Source organism: Oncorhynchus clarkii, chromosome 29, assembly GCF_045791955.1.
Source record: "Oncorhynchus clarkii lewisi isolate Uvic-CL-2024 chromosome 29, UVic_Ocla_1.0, whole genome shotgun sequence".
In the NCBI taxonomy this organism is placed as follows: domain Eukaryota; kingdom Metazoa; phylum Chordata; class Actinopteri; order Salmoniformes; family Salmonidae; genus Oncorhynchus; species Oncorhynchus clarkii.
The window spans coordinates 36,226,017-36,242,123 of NC_092175.1; the positions used below are offsets into that span (position 1 = coordinate 36,226,017).

The 16,107-nt window shown below is 43.9% G+C and overlaps 2 protein-coding genes across 3 annotated transcripts; both read left to right on the forward strand.

The window, feature by feature from the left end:
* Positions 1-898: 898 nt before the first annotated feature.
* On the forward strand, positions 899-4,299 carry LOC139387994 (uncharacterized). Its single transcript, XM_071134455.1, has 2 exons — positions 899-1,232; positions 2,166-4,299. Exon 2 carries the CDS (start codon positions 2,168-2,170, stop codon positions 3,059-3,061), a length of 894 nt encoding a protein of 297 aa, XP_070990556.1. The 5' UTR covers positions 899-1,232; positions 2,166-2,167; the 3' UTR covers positions 3,062-4,299.
* Positions 4,300-5,273: 974 nt separating this feature from the next.
* Positions 5,274-13,684, forward strand: LOC139387995 (putative monooxygenase p33MONOX). 2 transcript variants are annotated; one of them, XM_071134456.1, is made up of 8 exons: positions 5,274-5,479; positions 7,558-7,662; positions 7,821-8,011; positions 9,743-9,863; positions 10,079-10,206; positions 10,468-10,592; positions 12,204-12,370; positions 12,687-13,684. In XM_071134456.1, exons 2-8 carry the CDS (start codon positions 7,638-7,640, stop codon positions 12,899-12,901), a joined length of 972 nt encoding a protein of 323 aa, XP_070990557.1. In that variant the 5' UTR covers positions 5,274-5,479; positions 7,558-7,637; the 3' UTR covers positions 12,902-13,684. The 2 variants fall into 2 exon arrangements, with proteins under 2 accessions (XP_070990557.1, XP_070990558.1); XM_071134457.1 differs by lacking the exon at positions 5,274-5,479 and adding an exon at positions 5,946-6,296.
* The last annotated feature ends 2,423 nt before the right edge of the window (positions 13,685-16,107 follow it).

The window sequence follows — 16,107 nt, forward strand, 5'->3', positions numbered from 1 at the left end:
AGTAGATGTTTTAGTAGATGTTTTAGTAGATGTTTTAGTAGATGTTCAGTAGATGTTCAGTGGATGGTCAGTAGATGTTTTAGTAGATGTTTTAGTAGATGTTTTAGTAGATGTTCAGTAGATTTTCAGTAGATGTTCAGTAGATGTTTTAGTAGATTTTTTAGTAGATGTTCAGTAGATGTTCAGTAGATCGTCAGTAGATGGTTCATTAGATGGTTCAGTACATGTTCGGTAGATGGTTAGGTACATGTTCAGTAGATGTTCAATAGATGTTCAGTAGATGTTCAGTAAATGCTCAGTAGATGTTCAATACTGTTTCTGTTATGACATCTTTATCATAAGGAAACTATGGCAACTATGGGTGCTAAGGGAGGTGTTCTTCTGATTTGACTTAATGTAAACAGTTATGTGGAATAATAACATTTCACAACTGTGGCTCAGTTGGTAGTTGCTCTGGATCAGAGCATCTGCTAAATGACTGTAATGTTGTTCCTACATGGAGTAGGAGAACAGTAGAATAGGGATGAGCCCATTAACCTCTCCTCCTCACAATATCTCTCCTCTCCTCCTCATGATATCTCTCCTCCTCATGATATCTCTTCTCCTCTCCTCCTCACAATATCTATCCTCCTCACGATATCTCTCCTCCTCGTGATGTCTCTCCTCCTCTCTAAATGTAGCCTCTTTCCTCCTCTTCCTCTCTTGTCTAACCTCCTCTTCTTCTCTCTATTCCTCTCCCCCCACTCCTTGTTTCTCCTACACTGTACATTCATAAAATCAATTTTGCACATGATTATGCTCAGCCACAGAATGGGATGGAGGTGCTATTTTTAGTCGGCCAAGGGAGGAGAGGGAGAGCAGGGAAGCAAGAGAGAAAAGGGGGTGGGGACAAGTCATTATTTTCGTGATGTAGCTGTAGCTGGGGAGAGATTGGAGATCACCAGTTGGTTGGAGGCAGCTTGTCTAGAGGCAGCTTGGTTGGAGATCACCAGTTGGTTGGAGGCAGCTTGGCTAGAGGCAGCTTGGTTGGAGATCACCAATTGGTTGGAGGAAGCTTGTCTAGAGGCAGCTTGGTTGGAGATCACCAGTTGGTTGGAGGCAGCTTGGCTAGAGGCAGCTTGGTTGGAGATCACCAGTTGGGTGGAGGCAGCTTGGCTAGAGGCGGAGAGAGGAGTGAGAGCAGGCAACGGAGACAAACAAACGACACCACCTGAAAGACAGATAAGACACAGGTAAGAAGCTCTGCTATATTCTACATAGAACAGGCAAAGCCAGCCCCCTGGACTAATAGCTATACAAATCGATGGTACGTGCATCGAGGAAATTAAATGGTTATATCAGAGCATGCATGGCCAAGCAATAACTACACTGGCATGTTCTGTTGAAATAGACACACTGATGCTCTATGGATTTTTGTTATATATATATACACGTTTAAAATGTAATTAATTCAAGTATGTGGGATCTGTAAAGCAGATGTACGTCATTGGAGATGAGGTTATGTAATAGTGATTTGGTTTGTTATGCACTCAGTCCCCTGCCTAATGTAGGTTAGTAACACTGGCTGGCTGTTCATTTTCCAGTCTGTCTTCTTGACCACTGTTCCTGAGACATAATGAGTTGTCTCCTAATGAGACAACATTAGGAGGATAGGGAGGGAGTGGCATAATGGGTCCTAAAATGGAGAGCTGTGTCATGTTGCCCTGAAGAAAAGGAAAGGTGGTAGTGTCAGCCCACCCAGAGTTCATTTTTGAATTTTTGTTCTTACGTATTTATTTGTGTGTGGGAATATATTTTTGTTGTTAGGTGGGTGGACTATGTGTTCGTTTGTATGTGTGTGCCCAACTTTGCTCTCCTATTGCATTGTAATACGAGCACACCCTGAGATGTGGTGAGGGGAGAGGTTACCATGGAGACAGGCTCAGCACATCTTCCTGTAAACGATTGCACATACGCACTTTCAAAACGCATGTTACACTTTGCCTGTATTTTAATTTTGCCTCTATTCAATTAACTAGATGATAATTGATCATTCATGCCATAATTATCATGGCATGGCTTACATTTGACCAAATCCAAGCTTTACAAAAACAAAATATATCAAACATTCCGAGGCTCTTCCCAGAGACTGATCTGACCAGCCTCTCTCTCCCTCCTGTTCCCAGGCATGCGTCCCCGCTCCAGACTCCTGGCTAAGAGGGGCCTACCCACTATCAGGGAGGGATATGAGGAGCTGGTCCAGGACATGAACCAGGCCAACAGCCTCCACCTCCCTCCCCATGGCCAGGTCCACTCCTCTCTGTCTACCCAGGACTACTTCCTGTCCATCTGTCAGCTCGCCTGCCCAACCTTCCCCCTGGCCCAACCTGACTGTGACATCCTCACTGTAGGCTCGATGGCCTCTCTGAGGCCCTGCCTGAGGCTGCACAGACTGAGGGACCCTGTGCCACTCTGTCAGCCTCTGATTTCCAACGTCAGCCACCACACACAGTTAGAGCAGGAGGAGAGTCAAAGTGAGTGTAGTGGCCCAGAGAGAGTGGTGAATGTCAGCTCAGGTCAGACCTCCAGTAGGGTTCTCCCCAGTGTCTCTGACCCCCTAGAGTTCATCTACGGTCCTGGGGAGGCACTCCTCTTAGCTGCCTGTCGCGCCCCTGACTCACAGGGCTGTAAGGGTGAGGGGAGAGAGAGTGTGACCCAGCTTCGACCACAACCCCCGCTACGCGCCGACAGTTTCCCACGCATGTGTTCCGTGCCTCTGACACAGCACAAAGGCAGCTGCCCTGAGCTCTGCCTGATGGACCCCTCTGACCAAGAGAAGCAAAACCCTGACCCTGCTCCACCACAGACATCTTCATCAGACCAGCAGAAACCTGATGCCTCCAGCCCACTCTCCTGGAGGTTCCAGAACGACTCAGATAGGGCCCCTGCTGGTGGGAGGGGGAAGTGCACTCGCTACATGGACAAACACACAATGGTGTCACACTGGATCGCTGACTGTCGCTCGGCCTGGAGAGAAGCCAGAGTCAGGGTGTGCATGCTTCCTGCCATTGCAGAGATGTAGACACATAGATCAGGTACAACCCTGTTAAGCCCTGCTGAGTATTGTACATAATGGATCCTTGATGTACTATATGTCCCACTTGATTGGTATGTTTGGACAATGCAGGCCCATATTGCAACATCTTCTCCTCAATGACTTTTCAGGCCTGACCTTTTTGTTTTACAGTTTGTAATTTAAGACATATTGTAAACTAGCGTATGCCTCACAAAATATCACAGTCGGTGGAAAGTTGATCATGCCTATAGAAGACATCAGGCTTCTTACAGTAGTTGAACGAGACAGGATTTTGGAAGACTAGTATTTGGGTGAATAAAGATATGTGGAAAAGATGCTGAATTTTCTATGATTATGTACAAAGGCCTATCATTAAAAAACATGACGGATCCTAATCTTTCCGGTGTAGCGAGTGACTGATTCCATAACTATCGCACTCCGTTCTTTGCTAATGATAACTCTGGTCAAATCCAGTTGGCAGCTAAAACAGGAAAACCATTCTACTTTGAGAGTTTCATAACAAGTGAAATGGTACAGTGTTAGAAACGGAACTGAAGAAAATGTGATCCTATAGCTAGTTCAGGCTCCCTATAGCAGAGTATTTCAACTCAGATTATTCCCAGTGGTTCTGAAAATGCTTCTTGTGATTTCCTCTTCCCTGTATGATATATGAGTTATGTAATGACGATGTAGGTGTGTGCAAAACTGAGCAGTCTAATTTCAATCTTCCACTTACTAAAGCCATGATGAAATAGTACAGATATTTTCAATCATATCATGTAATTCCCACTGAGTGAAACAGCATGTGAGATTGTTGTATTTGACTTTTTGATTGTGTGTTCTAATGGTCCTCCATGTTGTACAATGTCTGTCAAAATATATCAATTGAAAGACAACAATATTATCATTGACTTGTAAATGGTTGAGAGTTCAATCATGCACCCGAGTGGTGCAGCTGTCTAAGGCACTGTATTGCAGTGCTAGAGGTGTCACTACAGACCTGGGTTTGTTTCCAGGCTATGTCACAACCGGCCCGTGATCGGGAGTCCCATAGGGAGGAGCACAATTGGCCCAGCATTGTTCGGGTTAGGGGAGGGTTTGGCCGGGGGTGGTAGGCCGTCATTGTAAATAAGAATTTGTTCTTAACTGACTTGTCTGGTTAAAAAACATATTTTATCATTTATAGTACGGCTTTTGTACCTCTTTCCATTGTTGACCAGTAATCTAATAAATTATGTGTTTCACCCTGCCTGTGATTGTCAGTCAATATGCTCCAAAACAGACCTTTGCACTTCTCTTAAATAATTCTCAATCTTTCCTTAAAATAAGTTGAGGGGGTGACCTAAAGTTTACAATGTTAATTAAGAACATGAAAACAAATGGCAAGGACAAAGTGATTGGCACCAAGGAGCTAATACCTGATTAAACAGTCTTTGGCGAAGATTAACTTCTACTGCCAATTTGGCCCACTCTTCAGCTGCAAACTGTTACATTTCTTCAGTGTTGAGTGGGGTCATCCACTAACTGCTGTTTTCAGATCTTGCCATAGGTTTATGATTCAGATCTGGACTCATCGCTGGCCACTCCAGTGTTTATTCTCGAACCATTCCTGGGTGCTTTCAGATGTGTGTCTGGGTTGTTGTCCTGCTGGAAGACACACACGAACTTCAACACAGACCCATTTGTTGGTCTCCAAAACATCTTGATAATCTGCTGATTTCATAATGTCTTGCACACATTTAAGGCCCCCAGTACCAGAAGCAGCAAAGCAACCCCACATCATTATCGAACCTCCCCCATGTTTGATTGTAGGGAGGGTGTTATTTTCTATGAATGCTTATAGTGCTTCTAGCATTATACTGCAAGATAAACAATATGGGTGGCAGTTCAGTCCAGTATCTTCAGTGAGATTTATAGCATGGTAAATAACAGATTAGAAATTCCTAGAATTAACCAGGGATGTTATTTATATATAAAAAGAAAGGGAATTAGATTACAATGTATATAAAACGTAGTTTCAAGACCTCTATGTGCAAGCCTTGTTATGGACATTGCTATCTGAATATCAACGGTATCCGTCCAATGGTAGATTTGTGCAAACAAGTCACACAGTGCCCCCAGTGACAGGAGTCAGGACATAACAATCAAATCAAATGAAATAAAATGGTATTGCATTTGTCACATGCGTCGAATACAACAGACTTCGATTTTACCGTCCACTTGGGTTGTTATATTCTCGCGAGACTACACAAAACCACGTACCATCACTGTGCGGAATTTCCTTTATTCTTCACATAGGAAACTGGATATCATGGCCGAGATGTGTCTTTGGTGTTCTGTAACCTTTCCCATTGACATTGTAAGGTTACGACTGTCTTCAACTTTAACGTGTCTGTTGTAAGCGGTGTAGGGCCTTTTTATCTGGTAAGTTTAAACTAAATTGTACGTATTAGATCGTGTTTTTCATTCTATCGTCACCATTGTTGCGGTTACCCAAGCATCATGATCGCTCGCTAGCAACTGACAATTCTCAATTACTCTCTAGCTTGCTATGGCTGGTCATCTGCTTCGTATAATGCAATTGAAAGTTTATTGTTGTAGTTAGGCATTATATTTTATTTGACCAACAAACAGTTTTGATCGCTCAGATCTGCTATTCTACTCGATGTGTCAAGTATCACTGTCTAACGTTCCACCGTCTGACACGTAACGTAAAATCGATAAGAAATTATTAGATGATCCGATTAATGTAATTGTGTGCCATATTCACGGATATTAACTAGTGTTTACAAGGGGAAACGTAGTCATTTGCACAACTGAATGCTTTCATCCGAAATGTGTCTTCCGCATTTAACCCAACCCCTCTGAACCAGAGAGGCTGCATTGATCGACGCCCAGGGAGCAATTGTTGTGGGGATTAAATGCCTTGCTCAAGGGCAGAACTTCAGAACCTTGCCTGCTCGGGGATTCGAGCAAGCAGCTTTTCAGTTACTGTCCCAACGCTCTAACTGCTAGACTACCAGTCACACATAACTATATAGCCGTATACTGTGCTGTTCTGACGATGTAGGCTATGATCTGCTCTAGTTTAGAGCTGTTGTTTTGAACATGGCCTCAGCCACAGACCACCTGTCTAACATGTCCTCTTCTCATTGCTGTATTTGGTTCCTTTCCAGCTTTCAAGGTCTGTACTCCTCCTCCTGTCCCACAATGCTTTATCAGCAGGCCTTAATGTCTGAGAGTGAGCCTGATAAACCCAGCCTATTGTAGCGGTCATTAATTCCATTCAGCACTACACACATGGTTAGCATGGGCCTATATATCAGGGATGGTGGGGGGCCCCAAAAAAATCAGTACGTACACCCATACACACACACAACCGTATTAGGGCCCGGGGCCCTAAGCAAAATTTAGTTGCCCCCCCCCCACCTTGCGAGAAAAACATTTTAACAGACCTGCAATTCTACACATTTTTTGCCATGAGTTGTAGAGAAAAGATTGCAGATTTAAAGCAAGTTTGCTGCAATTCTACACATGTTGCCATCTGGTAGTGAGAAGATTTTGCAATTTCATGCAATTCTATTCATTTTGCCATTGGGCAGAGAGAAAAATGGGACATTTTACAGCTAATATCTTGCAATTCTACACATTTTGCAATTGGGGGGGTTGATCAGTGGGCCTAGAGGAGGTCGGATCACCAGTTGCCCATCTCAGCTCTATAGCATTGAACTAGCCTACATTTCAGGTTGTGTTCTGTAGTGAAGACTTCGACCTCCGTGGCACATTTGTCCAGACTGCTTTCTCAAATAGCATGCGAGAATAGAACACTAAAACAGAACACAACACCATATCATCTGCCAAGTAGTGAAACATTGACTCTCCCCAGCGGCGCAATGCTGTCAATAAACAAGCTGTTACCCTTGTTTTGACTAAGGCTGTCAATAAACAAGCTGTTACCCTTGTTTTGACTAAGGCTGTCAATAAACAAGCTGTTACCCTTGTTTTGACTAAGGCTGTCAATAAACAAGCTGTTACCCTTGTTTTGACTAAGGCTGTCAATAAACAAGCTGTTACCCTTGTTTTGACTAAGGCTGTCAATAAACAAGCTGTTACCCTTGTTTTGACTAAGGCTGTCAATAAACAAGCTGTTACCCTTGTTTTGACTAAGGCTGTCAATAAACAAGCTGTTACCCTTGTTTTGACTAAGGCTGTCAATAAACAAGCTGTTACCCTTGTTTTGACTAAGGCTGTCAATAAACAAGCTGTTACCCTTGTTTTGACTAAGGCTGTCAATAAACAAGCTGTTACCCTTGTTTTGACTAAGGTTGCTTGCTGTCATTGGCCACTGACTCAAGCATGCACCTGGAAGTTTTCCCATGATTATCTGATATTGTTTCTTTGCAATGAGCATGTACACTGTACTTTTAATTACAAATAAAATATTGTTTAAAAAAAAGTTTTTCTGGGTTGTTGAAATTTGATATTCTCTGCCTCCCCTTAAGGTCCAGTCCAATCTTTTGTCAGGTTGGATTCATCTGAACACTACCTCATTGTCAACAATAAGAGTCGGCCTTCTGAAACAATGTCTAGATCAGGCGATATACCAGGTAGGGCTGGGGGGCATTACAGTGTTGTGTACTTGTTTTTAAATGGTGATGTTATATGTAAACATATGCTTCCAACACATATAGCTCATCATTTCGTGTATTTTGAGACCATTTTGAGTGATTTTTATAGTTTTAATCCTTCAACATTCCCCCCTCAGCCCTGGAGTCTGGGACCTCAGAGGGGCAACTGGGAGGCCTGTCCCTACCTGTTGGCATGACCCGCCGTGCCATGAGCTATGATGACAACATGGAGGCGCCCATGTCGCCGCCTCCCTCTGATATCAACATCAACAACCTGTGGGCGAAGAGGCCCGTCGTCCCACCCAGGAGGTTCCGTCATCAGGCTGAGGTAGATGCCACACTTCCACTTCTCTCCAGCCTCACAGTTCAGATGGTGCTGTGTCTGTCCGTCAGTGGAGGCTGCTGAGCAGGTTGATGACTCATAATGGGTGGAACAAAGCAAATGGAATGGCATCAAACACATGGAAACCATTCGTTTTCTGTATTTGCTACCATTCCACTGATTCCGCTCCAGCCATTACCGTGAGCCCGTTCTCCCCAATTAAGGTGCCACCAAACTCCTGTGCCGTCAGTATTCATAAAGCGTCTCGGGGTAGGAGTGTTGATCTAGAATCAGGTCCCCTGTCTATGTAAACGTATTCATTAGATCTAAAAGGTAAAACTGATACTACATCAGCCCTCGTACTCTGACACACTGATGTGTGTATGTGATGCCATTCTACTAGGCAATGTACAGATCCTGTTGTATTGCTACATTACTATAGTTAATATGTACTGTATATACAGTGCATTCGGCAAGTATTCAGACCCCTTGACTTTTTCCACATTTTGTTATGTTACAGCCTTATTCTGAAATGAATTAAATCGTCCCCCCCCCCCTCAAACTACACCCAAAACCCCGTAATGATAAAGCAAAAACAGGTTTTTAGATATGTTTGCAAATGTATAAAATAAAACTGATAACATTTACATAAGTATTCAGATCCTTTACTCAGTACTTTGTTGAAGCACATTTGGCAGCGATTACAGCCTCAAGTCGTCTTGGGTATTACGCTAAAATCTTGGCACACCTTTATTCGGGGAGTTTCTCTGCAGATCCTCTCAAGCTCCTTTAGGTTAGATGGGGACCGTCGCTGCAAAGCTGTTTTCATGTCTCTCCAGGGATGTTCGATCGTGTTCAAGTCTGGGCTCTGGCTGAGCCACTCAAGGACATTCAGAGTCTTTTCCCAAAGCCACTCATGCATTGTCTTGGCTGTGTGCTTAGGGTTGTTGTCCTGTTTGAAGTTGGACCTTCACCCCAGTCTGACGTCCTGAGAGCTCTGGAGATGGTTTTAATCAAGGATCTCTGTACTTTTCTACGATTTCCCTCGATCCTGACTAGTCTCCCAGTCCCTGCTGAAGAACAACCCCACAGCATGATGCTGCCACCACCATGCTCACTGTAGGGATGGTGCCAGGTTTCCTCCAGATGTGACGCTTGGCATTCAGGGCCAAGGAGTTCAATCTTGGTTTCATCAGACCGGAGAATCTTGTTTCTCATGGTCTGAGAGTCCTTTAGGTGCCTTTTGGCAAACTCCAAGCGGGCTGTCATGTGCCTTTTTACTGAGGAGTGGCTTCCATCTGGCCACTCTATGCTCTCACATGCAGTGTCAACTGTGGGACCTTATATAAACAACTGTGTGCCTTGTCTAAATCATGTCCAATCAATTGAATTCACCACAAGTGGACTCAAATCAAGTTGTAGAAACATCACAAGGATGATCAATGGAAACAGGATGCACCTGAGCTCAATTTCGAGTCTCATAGCAAAGGGTCTGAATACTTATGTAAATAAGGTATTTCTGTTTTATTTTTAATACATTTCAAAAATGTCTAAACCTGTGTGCACTTTGTCATTATGGGGTATTGTGTGTAGATGAGGAGAAAATATTAGGAAGGTGTTCATTTTTTATTTTTTTTACTCTGTGTCTGTGACCCCAGGTGACCTATTCATGCAAATGCTCCTCTAATCTGATCCATTGGTGTGTTTTTTTCTTTTCTTTTCTTCTCATTTTTAAAGGAGGATGAATCTGGAATGACCCTAACCCACGCTGCGCCTTTTGACCCTGGCCACAGGCCAAATATGCCTGTCGTGGTGAAGGCCAAAGCATCCTCCGTCATCATCAACTCTCTCATGACCAGTAAGACTTTACCATGATCGTGAACGAGGGTTACTGTATTGGTAGTGTATTAACCTCAGCATGACCTATTCCAATCCTGCTGCTCGTTAATGGAACACTGATTAGCTTTTATTTGGATTGTAATCAAGCTCGTATTGGATAACGTTAGGCTGTCTTGTCTCCTCAGCGGAGAAACACGTCCTCCTTTAATACAGTATGTTGTCTGTTTTTTCCAGAGCAAACCCAGAACAGCATGTACAGGTTTGAGCAGCAGGCCGGGCTGAGAGACACTGGGTACACCCCCCATAAGGGCCTCACTGCTGAGGAGACCCGCCACCACCACCGCATGCCTGAGTCATTCCAAGTGGGTCTTTATTTTATTGCTTAGCGGGGCACAACTTTATTTTCCGGGAGTCAGATAATTATTAACAGAAATATACATCCATATTTTTATTAGATGTATTTTCCTTCATGATAGGTTTGATAAAGCATCAACAAAGTGAAATCAGTGAATCCTCAAAATCTCAGTTAGCAATCTATGTCAAGGAGGAGTGATTCATAAGGTTTTTACTGTTAATAATATTCTTCACACCATGTTATTTTTTCCTTGATGTATTTCCTGTAGAAAATGAACATTCAAACTGTGGATATGGGAGCGGGACATAAGGGAGGACATGAGGACAAGCAAACATCATCTGCTCAGTCCACCCCGAATAGCACTCCTCAGAGCTCACCTAAACAGAACCGCAGGTAAGTGCAACCATGTCCTCGTTACCATTTATTCATGGAAATATGCTGTACTTGACCCATGCTGTACTTGACCCAGGACACCAAATAAACTCAGCGAAAAACGAAACGTCACTTTTTCAGGACCCTGTCTTTCAAAGATAATTTGTAAAAATCCAAATAACTTGACAGATCTTCATTGTAAAGGGTTTAAACATAGTTTCTCATGCTTGTTCAATGAACCATAAACAATTAATGAACATGCACCTGTGGAACGGTCATTAAGACACTAACAGCATGCAGACGGTAGGCAATTAAGGTCACAGTTATGAAAACATAGGACGCTAAAGAGGCCTTTCCACTGACTCTAAAAACACAAAAAGAAAGATGCCCAGGGTCCCTGTGTTAATGTGCCTTAGGCATGCTGCTAGGAGGCATGAGGACTGCAGATGTGGCCAGGGCAATAAATTGCAATGTCCGTACTGTGAGATGCCTAAGACAGTGCTACAGGGAGACAGGACGGACAGCTGATCATCCTCGCAGTGGCAGACCATGTGTAACAACACCTGCACAGGATCGGTACACCCGAACATCACACCTGTGGGACAGGTACAGGATGGCAACAACAACTACCCGAGTTACACCAGGAACGCACAATCCCTCCATCAGTGCTCAGACTGTCCGCAATAGGCTGAGAGAGGCTGGACTGAGGGCTTGTAGGCCTGTTGTAATGCAGGTCCTCACCAGACATCACCGGCAACAACGTCGCCTATGGGCACAAACCCACCATCGCTGGACCAGACAGAACTGGCAAAAAGTTCTCTTCACTGACAGTTGCGGTTTTGTCTCACCAGGGGTGGTGGTCGGAGTCACATTTATCGTCGAAGGAATGAGCGTTACACTTAGGCCTGTACTCTAAAGTGGGATCGTTTTGGAGGTGAAGGGTCCGTCATGGTCTGGGGCGGTGTGTCACAGCATCATCGGACTAAGCTTGTTGTCATTGCAGGCAATCTCAACGCTGTGTGTTACAGGGAAGACATCCTCCTCCCTCATGTGGTACCCTTCCTACAGGCTCATCCTGAAATGACCCTCCAGCATGACAATTCCACCAGCCATACTGCTTGTTCTGTACGTGATTTCCTGCAAGACAGGAATGTCAGTGTTCTGCCATGGCCAGCGACGAGCCCGGATCTCAATCCCATTGAGCACCTCTGGGACCTTTTGGATTGGAGGGTGAGGGCTAAGGCCATTCCCCCAGAAATGTCCAGGAACTTGCAGGTGCCTTGGTGGAAGAGTGGGGTAACAACTCACAGCAAGAACTGGCAAATCTGGTGCAGTTCATGAGGAGGAGATGCACAGCAGTACTTAATGCAGCTGGTGGCCACACCAGATACTGACTGTTACTTTTGATTTTGACCCCCCCCCCCTTGTTCAGTTTGTCTGTTGAATCTTATGTTCATACACATATTTACACATGTTAAGTTTGCTGAAAATAAACACGGTTCACAGTGAGAGGATGTTTCTTTTTTTGCTGAGTTTACATTACCCACCTTATCTAAATGAGCATGAGTATGAAGCCTATTCAGCGGCCACTAAAGTGGTTGACCATCTGGTAATTCTCTGTGTTCCTGGCAGGGGCTGGTTGTCCAGCCAGAGCTCGACAGCATCTGTCAGTAGCTCAGACCTCAGTACCAGCTCTAACACCAGTGTGGACATGGGTGCCGGTGAGGGGGGAGGAGCAGTCGAACGCTGGGGTATCTTTGGACCACGTCCGGTTGTTCAGAAATCCACTACCGACCCAGGTACTGACCACACCATTAATGGGATTTGGGGAGGATGATATTTGACATGTTTTCATTTAGCTTCCTCTGAACTGTAATCCTGTTGGTAGATTGGCTCAATGTTCTTTGATGTGAATTACACATTAATAAGATTGTTTTTACATGGTCGTGTACTAAATCGGTACACTTGATTTTCATTGTGTATCAGACATCCTTATTTATGGTGAATTTGTGCATTTAACAAATTATTACTTTTTGAGATGTTCATAGTCTAGGCTGAGTTTGTCATGTTGTCATTGTTCTCCTGTGTAAGATCAGTCCTGTGTATTCTCTCCAGGGGGTTTTGCTCTCCAGTCGTACCGCGGGGCCCAGAAGCCCACCCCCATGGAGGTGATGAAGGCTCAGGCCACTCGGCTGGCTCATGACCCTGCTGTTAACCAACAGGCCCCTCCCAAGATGGAGATCCCCACCACGGAGAGCAGTAGACTGTCGGCACGGCCACACAAGCTCAAACCTCGAGACATAAATATCCTCACGCCCTCAGGTTTCTGAGACATACCATGTTGTCACTACTCCTTCATTTTGTAGCTGGTCTACCATCTAGTCCAAGGCTCTCCAACTCTGCTCCTGGAGAGCTACCGTCCTGTAGGTTTTCACTCCAACCTGATTCAGCTTAACAACCAGCTAATTATTGGAATCAGGACAGTGGCGCGCCTGGAACAGGGTTGGAGAGCCCTCTGGTCTAGACTATTCTCTCCCCACTTCTATTATTTAACACCCTTGTTTTGCCTCAGCCTTTTGCCTTGTAATAGAACCGTGTATATTTACTTTGTATGTATGGTCCGACTGTGAAGATGTTCTGATGCATGGTGTTGCAAAGTGTAACTCTCACTGTTTTGACAAAGACTGTAAAAGTCCAAATGTGTTCATGGTTTGGTCATTCAGTTGGCTTGTGAATCTCATTCAGAAGTACACTATCACGAGCTTTTCATTGTCTGTAGATTTCTGTACGATGTAATGATTCACATTTGTCATGTCTTCAAGAACATTATGGTGATTATTGTTCACCCTCAAGGAAGTGTTTTTTTTTTCTGTGTATCCGCATTCCTGCTGTCAAGTCGACCATTTTGAAGTTGAAACACTGTCAGTAAAACCCTGCAACAGAATGTTAATAACGTTGCATATTAATCAGAGAACTGTTACTATTTGACTGACCCTATTCAGGTATTTTCACTTTTTTTATATATAGAAAAAGATCCATATATATATATACCTCACCTGTGGTCTTTGTTGTAAATATCTGATTAAATAACAATGCTAACAACAGTAAAAAAAGTATGGTTCCATCTTCCAGAATTTGACTGAACCATCAACCTTCCAGAAACAGTGGAAAGATGGTCAGCACTGCAGAGGTCAAAGAACCTGCCGGTGAAGGATGGATTTTAATTGGGATTTGGAAATGTATCTTTTGGTCAATTTCATAACCGTTTATAGGTCAAGATTAGTTACTGATTGACAGGAATAGAAACCTGCAGCTGTTGCACTGTGATGGTCATGTCTTCAGCAGATACTAGCTATCACCAGTAGGTGGAATCCCACTCTTTGTGACACCATCTGCACTGTGGCTGGACAACTCACAGGCTGCAGTGCTCAGATTTAATTTAACCCTGTACAGTATTGCTATGTCAGCCTATATCTGTGCCCCTGACTGATATACTGCCCTGTGAGATTCCCTCGTGTTTACTAATTGTTAATGAAGCCGGTGAATATCAATAGCTCAGTTGTTCATGTAAAACAAATAGGCACAAACAGCCAGTCAGCTGATATTCCCTCTATGCTTTAACATACTGGGTTTCCTCAGCCCCCCATGGCTTCATTCAAAGCCACCCTTCTTATTGCCACAGGCACAACCCATGCCTTCCAGTAATCATTCCCCTGCCCCCACCAAAATCTCTCCCAGAGTGACTGCATAGCATGTCATTTCCTACACCTACGCGGTGAGCCCTATGGGATGTCTGGTGTTGATCTGGAGACAGCGGCCCACCCTCGCCTCGGCCTGCTGCCCAGCCAGTGACTGAGCATTCTGCTCTCTGACTTGCTGTTTGTTATGGAGCAAAAACTCTGTGGGCCACACCAATATATCTGGGGGAGAAGGCGATCATAGTAAAATCTACACAAAGGAACTCTCGCCCTCAATCTTGATGCAACAAGTTCATTTTTTCTATTGGCTGTCACTTGGATTCAAAGGCTTTTATGACGCAGTGGCTCTTACCTTTATCGTCAAGAATCTCTTCTAGATCACCCACACAAAGTTAAGCAATAGTTGGAATTGTCAGTTTTGATGGGTACGTCAGCTCACCATGACATCACCATGGGAACGTTCATGGGAAGGCTTTCCCTTTCATAATAAAAATATATGTTCTTTAGCAGCTTTGATCCAAAGTGACTTACAGTCATGTTTCATTCCTATATTTATTGTCAGTGATGAAATTACTTTATCAACTACATTATAAATACACACAAGTCAACACACTCACACAACACACTCACCAACACATTCACCAACACGCTCACACAACACACTCACCAACACACTCACCAACACGCTCACACAACACACTCACCAACACGCGCACACAACACACTCACCAACACGCTCACACAACACACTCACCAACACGCTCACACAACACACTCACCAACACATTCACCAACACACGCACACAACACACTCACCAACACATTCACCAACACGCTCACACAACACATTCACCAACACACTCACACAACACATGCACACAACACACCAACACGCTCACACAACACACGCACACAACACACTCACACAACACACTCACCAATACATTCACCAACACACGCACACAACACACTCAACAACAGATTGACACATCCAGATGAACACATGTACAGGATCTACTCACAGACACAGCATCCATTCGTCTAGCTGGCCACACCATCCCACACAGACGTGTCCACAAGAGGCAGAGGTGCTCGCTCTTCTGCATGACTACTGATGACGGGGTTGTCCCCTGGTCTACACTGGACTAGGGTGGGGAGTGTAAAATCAGACAATGACAATGCTATATCCTCCTGGACTACATTAAAATGTTATTGAACACACTGACGACTATGCATTACCATGAAACTCATGAAACATTTAAAACGATTAGAATAATGTCTGCCATAGGGAATATAGCCATTAAAAACAAATGGTCCATCTTTGAAAGTAAATGAGTAAGAAACAAAATATACATATTGCATTATTGTTGTGCTTTGATGTCTTAAAATCTGACACTCCCATCATCCCGTCATTTGTCTAATATCACATATATTCTCTTGAGGAGTACTTTACCTTGATGAGAATAAACTCTTTGGTGAAATTATGACACTCCAGGTCCGGCTATTAGAAAAAGTATCCTGTATCATGTGTGTGTGGTTTGGTTTTACTATTCTTGTGGGGACCAGAAGTCCTCACAAGGATAATAAAACAAGGAAAATGTCGTTCTGGGTTAGATTTAGTTTCAGGGTTAGTGTTAGGGGCTAAGATTAAAGTTAGGTTAGGGGTTATGGAAAATAGGATTTTGAATGAGAATACATTTTTCAGTCCCCACAAGGATAGTAAAACCAATGTGTGTGTGTGTACTTGTTTTCCTACCTTATCAGGACCCCAATGTCCTCACATTTCAACCGAATGTAGTGAAAATGTAGGAAAACAATAGCTTTTTTGAAGTCAGGAC